The 20,745-nt window shown below is 36.1% G+C and overlaps 1 protein-coding gene across 1 annotated transcript in view; it reads right to left on the reverse strand.

Annotated features, from left to right (window-relative positions):
- Window positions 1-17,850, reverse strand: part of LOC149791606 (condensin-2 complex subunit G2-like) — a 169,280-nt gene extending 151,430 nt beyond the window's left edge. The window contains exons 1-2 of the mRNA XM_089970158.1: window positions 17,735-17,850; window positions 9,026-9,109 (exon numbers count right to left, since the gene is read on the reverse strand). Coding sequence (XP_089826284.1) covers window positions 9,026-9,109; window positions 17,735-17,761 — 111 coding nt within the window. The 5' untranslated portion in view covers window positions 17,762-17,850. The remainder of the gene's footprint in view (window positions 1-9,025; window positions 9,110-17,734) is intronic.
- Window positions 17,851-20,745: the final 2,895 nt, after the last annotated feature.

Below are 20,745 nucleotides of genomic sequence, written 5' to 3' on the forward strand. Positions count from 1 at the left end.
TAACCCCCCACAAAGACTATGTTTTACTACTATTAATGCAATTCTGAAGTTACAATCAAAAAAGGAGGTTAAGAAATTGCCATTGCAGTATATAGGGCATTCTACCAGTGTTTCCCTTTACGCACATTTGTGCGTCAGGGACGCAAGCTGGAGAAAATTGATGCACACATTTTGTTGCTGTGCATTTGGTTGATGCAAGGGATTCGCATAATGCAATCAGGATTTATTTAATATCCAATATATCGGATGAAGGGTGGCATCATGTATACTTCGAGCACAGGCATTGACTGGTTCCCTGCTTTGTTTACTCCCTGTGTTGGGCTCCTCTATTTGTATAGCGGAGTGCAACACAGGTAGCATACTAAGCAGGGAACCAGACTAAGTGGACATAAGAAATAAGGAACCAGACTAGCATAGGCAATGTTATGACGGAGTAGCTTTCCCTAATCTCTCGAGCTCTCACACGATTTCCATTGAGCTCAGCAAGATGTCATCTTGATGTTTAACCTCAATGCTTGTTACACTAGAAAATGATCTCCAGATTAAAATGCTGTGCACCAAAAATCATTTGTGAAGAAAGTGAAAGAAGCAGAACACAGAAGAGTAACTGTGGATCTAACTTTAATGGAAAATGGACAAAAAAATAATTCCCTTGACTGGAATACGGCACATCCGTTAGGACTACCGATGTGACTTCTGATAGCGTGATTGTGAAGACTGCCAAAGTGAATAATCCTTTCGTGACAAGGCTTAAGAGTTTTAATAAATCTGCCGTCGTTCGCCACAAGATATCTGGAGAACACATTATAACCCAAGGCATTCTTTCACAACAAAGAAATCAGTAAACTTGCCAAGACAAATGCATTTATTTAAATTACACAGTCAGGGGGTCATTGCAGATTTTGTTGGTTTTTAACTTTGCTGCAATAAAAGAAAGACCTTAAAGTTCAAGTGTAACTTATTAGAAACAAGATGAATCATTGGCCTCCTTGATTTTTGGATAAATTTGTTCTAGGATGAAGTTCAATGAAACTGATGATAGTACACATTTTATGACAGGAGGCAGTAAATTGACTGCCATTCGGTTAAAAAGATTTATTAGGCTTTTTGTATTGGCTTGTATATAATAGGTTGGTCTATAATATTGCTTCAAAAAGATTATAAGAAGACTGTTAAAAGTACGATTTTAAAAGAAAAATGAACTAATAAAATTATTCTTTGAATGGACAATGCATTTGTTTGTTAATTGTTCATGTTGGTTTATTTGTATGTTTAGAGAGAGAGAAAGAGTATGTTGTGCAAGTTGCAATATCCTATTTCAAGCTGAAAAAGTACGAGTCGGATGAAAATTTGTCAGTATATTTTTGACCCCCACATTTTTTATTTGACCACCAGTTCTGACACCAAGGGGTTTTTTTTAACCCTCAGTTTTACACCCCTGGGGGATACACTGATCTACTGCAAGCTGTATAATCACTTGAAAACATGCTGGGTCTAATGTCGAATTGCCTCAGCTCTAATGTGACACTAATCGAAGGCAGAAAGAAGAGGCGTTGGAAACCTACAGAATATATGGTTTTAACAACATCATCCGAAGAAGACTAATCAAAGAAGTCCAAAGACGCAGCAATGGTTCTGATCTCGTGGCCATGGATTCTCATGAAAGAAAGATCTCCCAATAAGCGACTGATGAGTTCTTTTGATAGATCAATCCACCTCGAGATGGTGACAATAAAAATACTAAGGATACCTTTGAGAGGCACACAGGCAGTGTCAACCCTTTCTTTTCCCTTTTGGTTAAGCCAAATAGAAATGCAATGCCCTAACCAGGCAACCAAATCTATCTTGATCATCCCCAGATATGAATGAGACTGGGGATTTAAATCCTATCAAGGGATACCGAATGTAGCTGATTCTTGGCCAGACACTGAGGCTGACAAAGAAGAGAAACCGAATCAAAGTTACCAATGAACCATAAACAAACTTTTCCACCGATGTGTCATGAATTGCACCTCTCAGATATGCTGGGGAGAGATGGAGGACTTGAAGCAAGCTTCACTCTGTGTTCATAAAGAGGTTAAAATAATGACCAAAGAACAAAAAAAAAAAAAAAAAAAAGATCTGATCTAGCCATTAAAGAGCAAGAGACTGATCTTACAAGCTCAGAAAACCTGGTCAGTTCTGAAAGAAGGGGTCCAAGCCCATAGTGAAGCATATGAGAACTTAAAAGTATTGGAGAGGGCAGTTCTGTAGCCCTTAATGGCTGATACTAATTAATCCTTTTCTTCTAATTGGAAAAGAAGAAAATCTGCAAAGTGCTGTTAAGGGAGGGCAGATAGAAGCAATGCATTTCCTACTGTACCAAGTAAAGAAAATTCTCTACTTTGAATTGTAAACCTTCGAAATCATTTGCTGGGCGATGCCACTGGCAACGTTTTCTGAGAACCAATCCTGGAAGATGGATTATATTTATATCAGCCAGGCAAGAAGGTGGAGAATTCCAGGACTATTATGCAAGAGCCCCTCTGTGTAGTGAAGCATATCCTTCCACAGTATTCCAAGGTCATCATCGACCAACAAATCGAGATCACTGAACCACAATAATTGGGGCAGCAGGAGGATATCAGGATGGGTCATGAACCTGTGAAGAACCTGAGGAATTAACCTGCAAGGTTGGAAGGCATTGCCATAAGGATGATGACTTCAGACTGATCACAAACTGCATATGTCCTCTGGTTTGGAGGAGAGAGTCTGTTGTTCAACCTTGTTATGAACATGTCTACCACTGGCTTTCCACAGTGACCATTCAATGAGGACCACATAACACTGTCTAGACAAAGCTGGAGGTTCCAGTCAGAGAGAAAAGTGTATGATTGCACCACCATCCCAATTTCTGCATTAAACTGCAACTGATGTGTTGTCTGAAGCAACCATAACAAAGTGACATTCAAGTGGACAATATCTTCTGCAGGTGATGCACCCTTATAGCGCTACAAATATGACCTACCGTATATACTCGCGTATAAGCCCATTAGTGTATAAGCTGACCCCCAAGCTGAACAGGTATAAACACTAAAAAGTGCATGACACACATATAAGCCGACCTACAACTCTGAGACATCTCAAGATGCACAAGGTAAGTTCCATTTAGGCAAAGTTATATTTTTTTAAAAAATTACATGTATACTCCTCTTGAGGTTGGCGTGCATGATTATTAAAAAGAAATGGTATAAACTTGTTTGAAAAGTAATTTGTTTAATTTTCTGTTTTCCTGTTTCTGCCTAATTTAGATTTGTGTATAATTTGATCGAACGATGACAAGAATTTAGTATTCGCGAGCTGCTCTAACACTACCTCTCCTTTTTGACTCGACTATTGTTTATTTATGCAGTATTGCATTGGACATTTTATATCAGTGCACCTGTAATTACGTTTTTACTTTGCTTTGAAATTGTAAATACCTAACTGATTAAAATGTAATCCCAGTATGACAACAAAGCGAACAAAAACAATACAGGTCTGTGCTAATACCATAAAAGCTGAGTTGTAGTTTGGGTTGATGTAAGCAACCTTACACCATGGCTGTCATCTTTCACAATGGAAGGAAAAGAAAAAACTCCAGATTACTAAAAAGAATTCGCTTCTTCACTAAACAGAATGTTAAGTTTAAACATTATTCACATAAATTAATGATTTTATTTTACCTCTACAATAATACAAAAGTAAAAAAATAAACCAGAACAAAAAAGTAAACCACAACAATAAAACTGTCCACAATTCATTTCAATCCCAAAAATGATCACTACAAATGATGCTAGCTACATCTGCTATAGTGCCATTCCCATGAAAGAAACTTAACGAGTGAACACCTGGCATTTTCGTACCATATATAACAATGATAATTACCATCGTGGTTCTTCACGGGTTTTTCCTCCACCAGTTATACTGGCTGCCATGTATAGCCCATCTTGTGCTGAAAAATGGCGTTAAACCATACAACAATAACAATTTCAGGATTTATATGAGGGAAAAATTCTTACAGAGACCAGAAGCCCTGCAGAACTATGACCAAAGAGTTCTTGGTAAGCACCCCAGCAAGAATATGAGGTGTCAGTGTATCAGAATGAATGAAGTTCAAGTGCATAAATTGGTACTCGATTCAGAAGCCGGTATTAATTTCACCACAAACTCAAGATTGTGATATATTTTGGATCCTAAAGAGAATGCTAAATACAAGAACTGGAGAGGTCCCTTTCTTGGGGAACTAAATCTGCTCCATAAAAATAAGTGATTAGACCAAGTCTTCCTGTCCAGTCATGATGTGAGATACAGTATTTGTGAGATTCTGATCCTCGCTAGATGAGAAAATTCACCCCTATGTAAACAAAATTCTGAGAAGAGATCTGATCCAACTTCGACTAGTTGGGGTTTTGACCTGTACAAGTTACTATCTGCCAACATAAAGGCACATCTGAGTACAGTGTGCATCAACCATTTCTACAAGTTGTGGATGGTTGGGGCCTCACTATTATACTAGTCATCATAGTGAATGTTCTGAGACCAGAAGCTTGGCAGGAAAGGAAGAGCCCAAAACTATAAGATATCCTTTCCCAGATAAAACCACAGGACTCTCTCACGGGCTGGGAAGATGGGGATTTAAAAATAAGCATCCTGAACATCAATGGAGATCACGCATTCATTCGCTACGACGGCATTCCTGACAATGAGTCTATTTTGTAATGCTATTTCATATGAAACTTGTTCTTGTGGGAAGAAGTTGTCAGTTTGCCTCTTTGTAGAAACTTGGAGGACATGGAGAAAAACCCAGACTTCCTACGCTTGTCACTCTCTCTCTTATGTAACCTTTTTTAGAAGGGTGTACACCTCTTCCTGTTCAGATACCAGTTAGAATTGGCAGAACAAAATGAGGGTCAATGAAAGATGTGGATAATCTTGGAAGTGAAGACAATAACCCTCCTTTATGTGGAAATTAATCACATTTCATTAATTAGGCTCTGAAGAAATAAAATGCCCATATCACACCTACTGGGACCTTGAGATGGGTGATGGGGGCAGATGGTGTAACCCCATAGGACCCACTGCCTCACATCATAAAAAAATAGGATAGGTCCATATATTTATTCCCCTTGCCCCTCAGGCCAACTTGTAGTAAGAAAGATGTAAAGAAAGGACTTTTAAATTGGTTCTGACAGTAGCAGTGAAGCCTCTTTTGAAGGGGACCCATCAACCAATTAATATTGTTTCTCTTATATTAAAGATTTGCTTACCAGGGCCATGTAGGATTACAGATTGCCATTGGAAGCTTACGTAAGAAGCAAAGAAGCCTTCAGTTTCAAATCTTCAAGGAACTTAGCATTGACTCGAGCTCAGGTCTCTGCCAATATTCAGAGCTGTGAAGCATCCAAGTCTATTGTGGGGGGCTTAAGGACTCATAAGGAAAATGTTACCTGTAAATGAAGGCACACATCAGGGGCAGCATCATGGCCTAGTGATGATCTCTGCATTAGCTCCATAATCAATGCTGAGTATGGAAGCAACATAAGGTCCATTCTAACCTGCACCCCAAACAGACACAACAAACTGGAGAAAATGTTATTGTCTGAGGACCCAAAGCAGCAGTGACCTTCCCCCCTCCTTTTCCTTTTTGATAATGAAGTCAGAAAAGGGATAGTGAAGATCTACAGCCTGCCCAGTCTGCAGATCCATGGAGTTGTGGCTGACTCACAACTGGTTGATTGGAATTCCCAGTCCCATAAGGGTTGAATGGGAATAGCAGGGGTGTCTCACCTGATCCCTCCATCTAGACTGAAATTCAGAACCTATGGATTAAAAGGCAAGAAAGAGTAAGGGGGCTAAAACCCCAAGCCTATTCCTTGAACAGATGACTGGTAGTTATTGACCAGTGGCCAAACCAAATATCAGCTGACTCCTAGTGACCAGTACTAATATCCTTTCCCAATGCCTAGTGAATGACCTAGTAGCAAATACCTGATGCATTACCTGTGACCAATGCCTTGTGTATGATGACCATGACCAGTATGCAGTCACCAGGCAAAGGGTAATCAGGCAACGGTGGAAATTCTATTTGTAGAACTTGAATCTGACAAACGATCATCTCTCGATCTGGAAATAGCAAGAATAAGCCCAAATTTCTCTTGCAGCAGAAAAGTAGGACTTACTACCAGGTGTTCACAACTTTCCTCTACCATCAACTACTGAGGATCCCTACTTCAGGAGAGGACAAGTATCTTCGTCTTGGAAGTGTCAGGGATCCTACCTCTGCTGAAGCAGGTGATGACTGTACCATGGAAAGAGTCAATCCTGTGCTGGTGACTGCCCTAGGTCAGAAAGTGTACTAGACCCCATCCTGGGAATGAAGTCGATGTTAAAGTTAATAATAGGAGGAATTAGGTACCTCTTCGTAGCCCTAAAGGAACGGAAACTTTCCATAAAGTATGCCAACTCATCAAGCCAAAGAGCACAAGCAGGTTAGGTATGTTTCCCACACAACCCTTTTATGACTACATTTACCCACACTTTGAAGCAAAATGAAATGCTGAAAGAAAATAGAAAACTTAACTGATTGGAACAAGAAATGAGTGGGCAATACTTCCCTTAAAATTAGTTATTATGAATGATGATGGAAGGAAGCAATGTTTGCTACGATGATACAAATAACCCTTAAATTTAATGGACAAATATCAATGAAAATTATGCAAGAACTGGAGAGAAAGTATTTAAAACCAGAAAGAAAAGTATACTATTGATGGCAAATATGCCAAAAGACAGCAAATTACAAAATTCATCGAGCCCCCAAGACATGGAAAAGGACGATATTTCAAAATGATATTAGTTGACTAAGATACATGAAAGCCTTCACCTTGTATTTTATTCTAGACAGACTGGGGAACAGCGCCAGAAAAATAACAATCCAATAATAACAGGTATTGCTACTATTGAAACCTAGCTCAAACCTGAATTGAATCAAACTGTTTGAAGAATATAAAATAAATGCAAAATCTGTTGAAATGTGTATGTGTGTGATTTGGATTTTTAATGTACCTTTAACTATTTTTCAGTCATATTGCTACAATGTCTGCAGTTTGGCAGTTTATGGTAATGTCCAGCACTGGGGCATCATGCTGCAGACATGTAGCATGATGTCCTACCCAATTACATTATCCTGACACCAGTGTTTCCCTTTACGCACATTTGTGCATCAGGGATGCACACTGGAGAAAACTGACGCACACATTTTGTTACCATGCGTTTTTTTGACACAAAGGATTCTCATCATATGATCATGATTTATTTAATACCCAATGCATTGGACAATGGATGGCATCGTATATACTTTGCGTATAGGCACTGACTGGTTCCCTGCTTTGTTTGCTCCCTGTCTTGCTCTCCTCTATTCGTGCAGCAAAGTACAATGCAGGGAACATATAAAACAATGAACCAGACTAGCATAGGCAATGTTATGACGGAGTAGCTTCCCCTCGATTTCCATCGAGCTCAACAAGCTGTTCTAGATATTTAACATCAAGCCTCGTCACACTAGAAAGTGATCGCCAGATTAAAATGTCATGCACTAAAAACATTAGCGAAGAAAGTGAAAGAAGCAGAACACAAAAGTGTAACTGTGGATCTAACTTTAATGAGAAAATTATTCCCTTGACTGGAATATTCATTATGATTACAGGTGTGACTTCTGATCGCGTGATTGCAAAGTCTGCAAAAGTGAATAATCCTTTCGTGACAGGATTTTAGAATTTTTAAAAATAGGCCCTTGTTTGCCATAAGATATCTGGAGAACACATTATAACCTAAGACATTATTTCACAATATAGAAATCAGTAAACTTGCAGAGACAAATGCATTATTTGGATTACAAAGTCAGCAGGTCATTGCAGATTTTGTTGGTTTTTAACTTTTACTGCAATAAAAGAAAGATCTTAAAGTTCAAGTGTAACTTATCAGAAAGAAGATGAATCAGTATCCTCCTTGATATTTGGATAAATGTGTTCTAGGACAAAGTACAATGAAACCTATGATAGTACACATTTGATGAAAGGCAGTAAATTAATTCCCATTTGGTTAAAAAGATTTATTTGGCTTTTTGTATTGGCTTATATGTAATGTGTTGGGCTATAATATTGTTAAGGAGACTGTTAAAAGTACAACTTTAAAAGAAAAATGAACTAATAAAATTATTCTTTGAGTGGACAATGCATTTGTTTGTTAATTGTGCATGTTGGTGTATTTGTATGTTTAGAGAAAGAGAGAGAGAGAGAGTATGTTGTGCAAGCTGCAATATCCTATTTCAAGCTGAAAAAGTATGAATCGTATGAAAATTTGTCAGTACATTTTTGACCCCCAGTTTTGACACCTAGGTTTTTTTTGTACCCTCAATTTTACACCCCTGGGGGATACACTGCCTGACACCAGGCAGAACAGTCCTAACAGTAACCTTATAATGCTGAGTGCCAAGCGAGGCAGCTGTTAGCACCATTTTTAGAAGTCTTTGGTATGACTTGGTCGGGGATTGAACCAATGACCTCCCGCATAAGAGGCAAGTGCTCTAACCACTATACCACTGGAATGGTCGTTAAAATGTGTAACAATCTAAAGTTTTCATCCCATACACTAATTTATAAGTCAAGTCCAACTGCACAGACCAAGATCTGCTGTTGTAGAATGTGCTGGCAAATCTGGATCCATAGTTTATTAGGAGCAACCAGTAGAACAAGCAAAAGACACCCTAATAATCCAGCACAATATGCAATGGCAGATAAGGGTCGATGTTGCTTGCAGTTGCACTCAACTTAAAAACCAGTACATATGACAGACCTACACAAACACAGAAATATGCCTAACAATTTTCATTTGTCTGGGTCAGGTGGTTTCTGACTAATTATGCTAACAAGTTAAGCTCAAGATGGATGACAGAAGAACAGGAGTAAATCATGATGCTCCCAGTTTACCAGTAGTGAAATACACGTACCTGCTGAACATAACATATAAGCTCTTCTTGCTTCTGATTGTTTGCAAGTGATAGAAGTTCCTCTCGGGCCGTCATATTTTGTTCCTGCAAAGATCAAACAGACTGGTGTCTTACATTTCCAGATGTCCCCAGCCAAAAAAATGCATTTTACACTCATAAAATAATTGCTCTTGGTGCAACTTGTAATCATAAAATAAATCAAAATAATCATCTGAAAAACTAATAAACTTGCCAAAAATGTTCAACTTGACTTCAATAACTTCACAATATTTATTGTCACATGTATTTTTTTCCCAATACTATTGATGCCAGTCATTTCATGCGCATGTCAGTATTCACATCGTAATTAAGTCACAATAATTTCTCAATTTTTGCAGCAAATATATTATACTTCTCTCTTTTCATACAAATCTGTAAAATAAACAACCAAGTACATCAACTATATACAAATAATCCCATACATTCACTTGTCTTTTTCTCCAATGGACACAACCTGTTGATGAGCCAGTTGAGCTCTTTTTGCAGCTTTGGCAAAAATTTGTTTACCCTTCCTTTTGGTCACCAATGACTTTTTTGGCTCAATGTGCAATTGTTTCTTTTCCTTCTCAATGACAGCCTTTTAAGCTGGTGCTTGTATTGACGACATGCAGTGCACATATTCAGACCAAGGGCTACATATGTTCTCTCAAGCAAATCTTCCTTACAGTAATTAACTGCACTTTTTCCAGATTCCTTCTGAGCTTCAATTTTTCAGTATGCAGCTTCTTTTGTAGGTGATGTTCTAAATTATTCCAACCGCGATTACAGTAATTCAGATCTTTATTGCAGAAGTCACAAAATGCCAGTCCTCTAGCATTCATTTTTCATATAAACTGACCAACTAAATTTCCGACAACTTTCCCCTATAATCATTCCCATATGTTTCTTTAAAACCTTTTTTGAAACTTTCTGTGTCATGGTCTCTCTCAACCACTCGATACACCATGTTTTACAAGCATGCTACTTTTTCCATTGCCATCAGTTTCCATTACACGAAGATTCATTTAAATCTTAGACCAATCAGAATACTCTTTGTGAGAGTTGTGTGCTAACTAATATATGGAACAAATAATTTACAAGGGTCGTTGCGGAATAGGACTGGAAAGACTATTTAAAAAACAACCAAAAAAACGGATTGGAGATGATATAAAAAAAGGACTATATCAAGAAAAATCTGATTCAAGTCAGGAGAAAACCAGAATCCCGCTATTAAACGGAGTGAAATCATGTCTGTTTTTATACAAACCTGTTATGAGAGACCACCTGTCTTGAGAGACCATTTTTTTAGGCAGAAGAGGCAGTCTCTCACAACATTGAATTTCCTTTAATAAAACCATAAATGTTCAATCCTATCAATGGACTGCTGTTACGAAATTAGAATTACTTTACAAAAACCTGTCTATTTAAAAACAGATGCACTTGCATAATGGCTGTTTCAATTCGGTTGGAAAGATGGTTTCAGTTAGTTCATATACCAACTGTAATGCTTCAGTCTGTTATCAATGAATAGTTACGGTAATGTTTGATCGGCAACAAAGAAATTGGGATAAACAAGATAGTAAGACACGTGTGCATTTCCACTCATGTACATATTACAGGGGTTGTTTCAAAACAAGTTTATAATTTTTTTCAAACACCATTTTATAGTGAACTTTCATTAAAAAAAATTTAAATGATCATGCTTTGCATTTTACATCTGCAGTAAAATCTGACTTCAAAGAAACACTGCTGCTGTTCACAAACTTGTCAAAACTCTATAATACATATGGCTTAAATATTCTTATTCATAGCAATTATATGCAATAACTTTTGTTCTCCTACACATATCTAGCATTTCTGTATATTGGTTTGTCCCACATCTTCATTGTACCTATGCAAATTATCACAATGTACTCATCCACTGCAGTCTTCTCTCGCTAGCTGTTGTCAGAAAATTAAGTAACATGGGAAATGGTGGTTTGCCTTTTAATTGCTGCTATTTAAACTGCCCAAAGGATAGTTTTACATCAGCTCCAATCATGACTGTTTACTATTTATACATGCTACATGTAACAGGCATATAGTGAAAGTTTTCCCCCATTTTCAAAAATTACTGAAAACTGTTTTCTAGAGATACAACTGTGTGAGGGGGTTTGGGATTACAAACTCATGTTTTTAGCATGATGTGCCATGTTACAATTTGATTAAAATCGTATCTCCACTTCATGTAGGACAGTGGTGACCTGATTTTAATCAGATTGTGCCACATTATGGCAGGTATGTCAACATCTTGAAAACACATTTTGCATTAAATAAGCACAATGAAAGTTTTCTCTGGCAATTTGATTAACTGATTTTGACAAGCCCACCTCTCTTAGAATACAGGATGGTCCCGATGTGAAATTAGTGGTCCCCAGGCACCGGACTTTCAGATTTTTGAGTCCTGCGTTTAGGTGAAATATTCACCCTTGTCCATGAATTCTAACTTCAACATACATGTACCAAGAGATCAAGGTTGAATAACAGTAATTTCAAAAAGATAATTTTACTTCTGCAGGTTGTCATTTTGGGTCTTCATGGCTTAAGCTGCTTGGTTTCAGTTTTCTAAAGGACATATCCAGAAGATTCCTCTTCTTAACTGGCGTCAGAATTATAGTTGGGGTTATGAGCAATTACAACTTGTGTTCCATCACTGGCCAGGAGTAGAGAAGTATTCTACAACTTGACTACTGTCCAGAAGTAACTCAAATTAACAATCTCTGACGACAGCATAACCTTAGAAATCTATGAAAACCAGTAAAATCTGGTAAAGATTAATATAGCCCTATTAATGAAATATAATTTGTAGAATCCTAATTTTGTAATAACCATCTAATTCAGCCTTGGGGATTTATGTGAATTGCTTTGAGAGAAGTTGAGCAATGTCTGAATATTCAAATTTTCGAAAACTACTTATGATAACATACTTCACTATGACTGGTGTTAACTAAAACTGTATCCACTGAACTATTAATATTATGAAAACGACTATTTTGACTCGAAATTTACTGGCTTCAAGATAGCAGTCTACCATTAGTTTCAATCCCTGAGACAGTGAGTTAAATCTGATGTACTGAAAGCCTACTAAAGTCGACTCTCTGAGTTAACCATTGCCATTGGTGCTGCAGTTTTGCTATGCAAACTTTAGCCTTAGCACACGAGTCCGATATTTCATCAGTAAAGTACGATGAAATCTCTGACAACACGAAATCACCTTATCGGTACTGTAAATTAACACAAGAACTGCAAGCATGACCCTAGCTACAATGTGGCAGCCTCAACGTGATTTGTTTGTGGTTGAGGCTACGAAATGATCCCATATCATGTAATGGAGCAAAAAAAATAATCACTAAAATCAGAAAAAGTGTAGAAATCTACCATGTAAGTATATTTGTGTTGTGAAAGAAGTTTGGCTTATTTTGAATTTATTAGGCCCTTACACGATAAAATAAATTGGCACAGTTACACTAACCTCACCGTGTCCACCATCACTGATAATGTGAGGATTGGTAGACCATATTTGGATATTCTAAGCTATGTTATTATCAATCAAGTGGCGAATAATGGCTTCTTGGTGGAATTTCAAAGCTACTTGTAATGTGCAGAATTTCTGATTCAAACCACACCATATTTTTACTATGATTTGTTTAAGTTCCCAAATAAGGCCTCAATGTCCTTATATGGCACACAAACGAGGCTGAGAATGGAAGTAATCATTATTTGAACTTATATGGCGGACGATCTAAACAAAAATATCAGACAAAAAAGGTAAATGAGATTTTACAACTATTTCTACAATGATTTGCGATATTTCTGGTATTAAATAAGAGGGCTACTCAAATTTATTGCATTATATGCAAGGAATATGTTCGTTAAAGAATAACATTTCAACTTAACCCGATTTCGGCATTCATCATTTTCCAGTATACTGAAATGTAGGCCAACGAAACTTGAAAACAGGTCCATTTCTTTTGTGAGAATTTTAATTTATTAAAGAAAAGACACCAGAGTAAGTAAAGTCTGATTAAAACATTATTACTTTACTTTGTAGAAAAGCGCCGTTATTTTAGATGCCAGTTGTGTGAGATATTCCTAAAAATTTGACTTCCATTACAATGTTAGTCACATCAAAACACACTACACAGTGCTGTTAGTTAGGCAGTAAGACCCTGACGCCCAAAACATAAATATCAACATCAGGTCTGACATGTAGGACTAGAGATGGAGTACTAATATTAGTACTATAGGACTCTACATCCCCGTTCGCTTGTACCCCCTACCGATTTCAAAAACCTGAGTGTTTAATGTGATAAAAAGTGCACAGAACTAAGTCAATTGAATCATTGATTTATAATTTCTAACCTGACTGTGATCAGGATGGTATTAATGCTGGCATTCCCCTGCACCATTTCATGCTTAACAGACTTTCCATACTAACATGGCACCATACTGCATACACAATAGGCTAGTTTATTTCCATCAGACAACATTATGACGTAGCTCAACCTGTTCGGCAACTGATGAATAATTGTGTAAATTACATAATGCTAAGAGTTTGGAATTATATCCCTTTCATATATGAACACAGAAATTAAACCACTTGTTAAATCCACATGAAAAGCAAATTTATAGTTGTCATTATTTTCTTTTGCTTGATTCGACATTGTAAATATCGGAAGCAGACGACTTATGTATGTACATTTTTAGTTGTGATACATCCCATTGCTGAAAATGGACTTGTCCAGAAACTGGAAATGGATCCGAGCATGTCTGTCCATTTCACTGAAAACTTCCGTTAAGTATGAAATGCACATAAGATGACGGTGTTAGGGCCACTCTACTCAGTCAGGTTAGAAACTATAAATCAATGAATAAATTGACTAAGTTCCTTGCACTTTTTATCACATTAAAGGTTTCCATTATTTAAATCGGTAGGGGGTACAAACAAACGGGTTTGTATTGTCAGACTATAGCATGACCCCAGCCTCCGCTTGATTAGACTTTTGTCACGCATCTTTCATCGCTTCAGACTCACCAAAAGACTGAAAAGCTACACATATCCATTCAAAATACAGTAATGTACAAACCCATAACTCATGGACGACCATCGCATGAATCTAATACGGCCTTAGTTTTAAGAGGTCTCACTAAAAAACCCAAGACACCCTAGGACATCCAAAGACTCTCAAAGTACACATCAAGACTCAATAAATTACCTACTTTAAATTTCAACAACACAAACAAACACAGAAACAAAAAGTGTGAATATTTAGCAATTGTTTATTTAACGGTAGCGAGATCAAAGAGTTGCCAAGGGAAATAACTCCCATTTTGACAAAGAATGTTCAGGCGCAGTAACATGAATATTTATCAGCATTTATAAACAAGTAGCAATACCACATGGGAGCAAGACATTTCGACCCCAAGAAAATTCCCAAGACATTTCGACACCAAGACACTTCAACTCCAGTCAAGGGACAATTCGCCCCCGATTCATGCATATTTAAAGCAATAATTAGCACTAATATTAATTTCCACTAATCACGCCATTATTCATTGACGTCTGCAATTAAAGAAGATACCAACACATATCTAAGTCGCCAAAAAAATGTCAACATTTAATTAAAATTAAAGTCACATTTATTAAGTTGTGCATGCTAATCTGAATGAAAAGAAATCACATTTACTGCACACTAGAAATTTGCATTAAAAAAATCCGATTTTGCTTTAGAAACAATAATTAGCACACTGCTAATGGTCATTCCCACTAATCAGTTATTCATAGGTGTCTGCAATTTAAAAAAAAAGATGAAAACACTCAATTATAATTAAAGTCACTTTTATTAAGTTAATCAATGCACGCTAATTTGAATGAAAAGAAAAGGGTTTGAAAATTGAATGCACCAAACGCTTTAAATTTGTACAAAAGAGCCAAACGTGTGTAAATTTTGGATTAATTTATAGTAATTACAGTTTATATTGTGACATTTCGATCATATATATTTTGGTACAATATGAACTGAACTGTGTTAATTGTGACAATGGTGTTTTATCCTTGTGTACAATATCATAATCATGTCAGGCCACACCAGCTTGCTTTGTCTTGTAATAGATGAGGGAAATGTTAGCATCGCATTTGCGATACAGGTTAGTGTAATGATTCATTATCCTTTTTTTAATCTGTCAGTGTTTGCAGTAATTGCAAAGTATTAGATGTTTAACTTTAAATACCAATATATCATGTTCTGCACTTTTAAATGTATTTTATTTCTAAATTAATTAGTACCGAGCATGAAATTAGTAGCAAAATCTTCTATACAATAAATCAATACAATTACAGATACATGTAAATTCTTAATAATATTTAACTTTCCAAAACACAATATATATTTAATAATAAGTAGTAAATAATAATAATAGCTTTATTAATTATGGTGTATTTTCCATTTTGTGATTTCATGTACTTTGATTTCTGTATACGTTTAATGTCCTTGAGGACGTTTGCGAAAATCTGTCTTTTGCTTTTCGGATTTGCACCTCCAGACGCTGTCATGCATGTGGCAAATGTGTTCTTTTTTCGTTAACTGATAATTCCCACTGTCGTAATGAGCACTTCTATCATCCATGAAATGGAGCTGTGTCACGCTGAAAAGTTTATGTATTAGATCTTGCGCGTGTTGTGGTTTCCAGTCAATGGAAAGTTGTAGAATGTTATTGGTGGATACATTGTCATTAGTCAAATTCACGCGTTCAGTATTTTTGCAGCTATCTTTTTTGAAAAAATATTTATGTAGTCTTGGTTTCAAGTTATTTATAAAGTATGGTGCAAATGTCGGGTGCTGTTCATTGATGATTGTTTCCAAAAGTTCCGATCGACTTTCAAAATCTGTTGTAGTATTTGCATCTGTGATGACACCGGTATCAAATATTCGGGTCATTATTATATCACGTTTACCCTTTTCCACCCATATTTTATTTTGAAGGAAGTGCCTAACAGTATCCTTCAGATGTTTCGTGCAAAGATAGCATGTAGCCGAGGGGAATACAGGCTCTATTGGCTTGTTTATACTCTTCTCATCATCACTTCCAAATTCCATCATTTCAGGCACTCTTACTTCCATGTACTGAACTTCTCTATCTAGCTCTGTAGCAATATGTTCCATAAAGCTCTTGTAAGTTCTGTAAGAAGCATCTATATACAGAAGGACAGGATCAATACATATCGGATGTTCGTTTGTACTGTTTCCGACAACTCTTTGATACGTTATACAATCGTTTTACTCATCAATAAATAACTCTTTGATACGTTGTACTATTGTTTTACTCATCAATAACTCTTTATGTAATTTGTTTGGTAAATATAATGCGAAGAAAGCACAATTTGCTAGAGAACTCAATAGTCAATAAATATGCATTGTTGTTTTGATAGTGTTGATAAATGGCCTGATTTAATAAAAGCTAATTTTATATTTTATTTATGGAAACATTGGAAAGTTATTTTGGTACAAATAAATGTAAATGCAATAGCTCATATTTTTTTTTTCTCATTTCAGCTAGAAACTTGCTATATTAAATAAATTTAAAACGATGAAAATCTACATTTTATACTCTATTACTATGCTTGTGAAAACATTAATAACTTCTAAAATAAACTAGTTATGTGTGTTTCATCGTTTTTCTTCTTTTAATCAGTCTGTAAATTGGGTAATATTTTTGGCATGTCCTCTGGATTTGCTATTGAGACAGAGTAATTCATTCAGAGAATTAAATGACTTGGTAGTTATTGTTGATAATTAATTGTCTAGTTAACTGTACCAGTCATTAAATGGCCTATATAATCAGAGAGTTTAGATAAATTACATCTGATATATCAAGCATGACATTGATGTAAAATCGAAAGGAATTACAGAGCGACTTTCATTCAAGGCTACTTAAAATTAAGGGAAATCACTCGTGTGGAGCTTGTAACATTCTTTGGTCATGTATGCTAATCGTGTAAAAAATGTTGATGCACGATTTAAAATGAAAACTTGTATATAAACAGTTTAAACTTTATAACAAAATAAATGAGAGAAGTATGGTGCATATCCATTAAATAAGGAAATTGTTTAATAACATTATAAAATTAACGATATTTGATGCATAAGAGTTAGTTTCCGTAGGTTATTGGAAAAAGGGACATCAACCAATACTATTAATCACTGACGGTAACAATTTCTGTATGTGTGTTTGCTTTTCTCCGCCTCTTGTTTCGCTTTTGAAAGCTTTGGTGCCAATATATGTTATAGTGGGGTGTTCTTTGAGAGTCTTGGGGTGTATTGGGGTGCTTAGAGAGACCGTAGTTTTAAGTGTTAATTCTTAAATAGGTCGGTAAATTGTAAGCGACGACACGAGATCATGTGCCTTCTCACCAGGGAAATGCCCCTTGCATTCGAGTAAGGTTTTGCATCCATGCTACTTTGCAAACTTTGCTACTGAATTTTTTATTTAAAAACCTTGAATGGGAAGTGCGTATCGATGTTGATGCCATGGGGTAACAAAGTGTTGTTAGAATCACACATTTTCGAGGGTGATGATACACTCACAAACACAATTTCTCTTGTATATGGGTTGATGAATACATGTATCATCGTTGATTGAGTAACAACTTACATTATAATCACTTCCAGGACTAATCATCAAGGTTAAACAAGAAATGAGTGCACAGATTTCTGCTTGCCGCCTAAAACGTCGTTCAAATGTGGCGCCGTAACAGTTGGACTATTGCCGAAGTACTTCAAATGCATTATAGATTACACTGTGATGGATCAGGGTAAAAACGGTCCGGAACCAAAAGGCCAACGACCAAAACGGACTAGTGCTTAAAAAGGCCCGGTCCGAAAAGGCCCGACCCAAAAAGGCCCATTTTTAATCAATTACCAATTTCTAGTATCATGTCCAATAAAAATAACTCATGTCAGGAATTACATCACAATTAATACTTCCAGTTCAGTACCCACGAATGTAGTTCTAGTCTATTTTTAGAACATTTTTTCCTCTCTCATTTTGATGGTGATAGAAGAGTTTTATTTATGCAGTTTTGGTAGGGATTTAAAGGTAACTGTTTATTCTTGATAATATGAGCTCAGGGTGTTGTTGTCTGTATGTATTTTGGCGACAGTGCACAGTGAGTAATAAGGCCTTGGTGATGATCCGGAAGTGAAATACGTGTTCTGGTTACATGCTGTTATGTTGAGAGTCAATGATCTAAAAAAAGAGCAGGTCAACCTTTGACAAGAACTTCACCGTGAAGTCATCTTTGAAGGTATTTTAGATTAACATATGATTTGCATTGATTGTCACACAGTGGAAAGGTCAGTACTGAGAAACAAATGTAGAGAACATATAGTAAAATTAATTGTGTACTATGTCCACTGTGATGGATCAGGGTAAAAACGGTCCGGAACCAAAAGGCCAACGACCAAAACGGACTAGTGCTTAAAAAGGCCCGGTCCGAAAAGGCCCGACCCAAAAAGGCCCATTTTTAATCAATTACCAATTTCTAGTATCATGTCCAATAAAAATAACTCATGCTTAAATATCAAATCATTGTTTTACTGGTAAATCTCTATAAATAATTTGCAGTAGAGAATCATTGTGCAGTATGTCACAATCGTACGTCAAGTGATCATGAAAATAATTGCGACACGCTACTATGACCGAATACGAGTTAGTGTCAACCACGTGTGGTTTGTGCATGCCAATTTTGTTATGGTAATGCCTTAATTAAGATCATGTCTAACTAGTATAAGCAACAAAAGACAAACGCTAATGTCATTTCATATATAAAAACTTGTTAATAATAACAAGCATTATTGGTAATACATGAGTATTAAAATCTAATATCAAATACTACAACAATAGTGCTCATAATGGCTGTCAAATATATTTAACAGCAAAATATAGTAAACAATTATACAATTATTATATGCTAATGTTTTCTCCATTAACTTTGCATTGTCAGAATCGTTCAATATTTTACAATTCTGAACTCGCGCGCAACTTCATAATGCGCTCATAAAAGAACTACTTTCTATTGTAAACAAAAAATGTACACAGACGCTAGCACTTTTGGTTTGTAAACAAATCATGTGCACTCGCGTAGTAGGTACTTTACATTTTGGTTGATTAAATTTGATTCTGAATGGAGTAAAGCAGATGTTTTGTGGACTGCCACATACCAGCTGCTCTGGCATATTCCGCGTTATCATTTTTGATACAAAGTTTTGAACTTAGGCTAGCTATACAGTAGACGCCAGAAAGGGTCCTTACAAAAAACATGAGAGTGACAAGGCATAAACTGTCTTCTTTAGCTGGTAATAAGAATAGCAAAAAATATATTTACAGTTTTACATCCTGAATTTCCCCAGAATGTACTTTCTTACTTCTGCAAACCGAATTGCATGAGCCATGTCATAGGTTTTCAAGCTTGATTACACATTTCGAAATTGTACTGTAATTTTGAATATAAGTGCAATTACATCCTCCTTACTGCACTCAAAATGAAATAAGCATTAAATTCGAAAGCGTTTTTTTTTTTATAATTGCAACTGAAAGACTTTATATTTTTCGCACATCATGATTTCGAACATTCAATGACAGAAACAGAAATACATTTTCATTGTGAATTGTCACATATAAATCCAGTCCATAATCACGAAATTTCGTAGAATCGACAAAAATACCAAAATGGATTAATTCCAGATCAAATGGAAAACTTGTTGCAATGTGCATTCATTCACAATATGACTGCAAAATTAATTTTTAACTAGACACGCCATTTTCCTTTGAAAGTTATATCTAGCAAGCGACTAAGAGCAAATTTAATCTGGGCGGAGTTATGTGCGCAGTAATAATGTTGTTGTTGTGTAATTATGAATCTGCGCTTGTGTATTTTGTTTGGAATAAGGCATACATTCAGTTACTTTGTTTCTTGTAGGGTATTTTCTTAAAATAATTAAGCATTAGGTAGAATAAGAAAATGAACATATAATAAAAGGGTTACTGCATTTGTATGGGAAAATATGAACTCGTTTTGTTGGATGGATGTACTGTACTCCCAAGGTCGTACAGTATTCCGTTGGAAACATTCGTTCATATTTTCCCATACAAATGTAGTAACCTATAATAACAGCAACAAATAATCTTTCAACTATAAAAACAGTATGCATAGATATTCACATTACAACCAAAAAAATTAACAAAAATGCACACAGTGGCTGCTGACATTAATATTATGATTTATTATATGCTCATTTTTTTCTCCGTGAACTTTACTGTGTCAGAATCGTTCAGTATTTTACGATATTGCACACATTCATATTGCACTCAGGCGCAGGACACGTGTTCCCAATAGTGTATTAGGAAATAATTTGCAAACAAATCATGTACACTCGTGCAGAAGACGCTTTACGTCTTGGTTGATTAAATTTGTTTCTGAATGATCTGAAGCATATGTTTCGTGGACTGCCACATACCAGCTGCTTTGATACATTCCGCGTTAACTGTTTTGATACAATGTTTCGGATTTTGCCGATACACGCCAGATTTCATAAAATTGATGGGTACCTACAAATAACATACAAGTTAAAGGGAATAAACTGTCTCCTTTAGCTGGTAATAAG

The sequence above is a fragment of the Sinohyriopsis cumingii genome, chromosome 9 (genome assembly GCF_028554795.1).
Source record: "Sinohyriopsis cumingii isolate HCF-2022 chromosome 9, ASM2855479v2, whole genome shotgun sequence".
Taxonomy (NCBI): Eukaryota; Metazoa; Mollusca; class Bivalvia; order Unionida; family Unionidae; genus Sinohyriopsis; species Sinohyriopsis cumingii.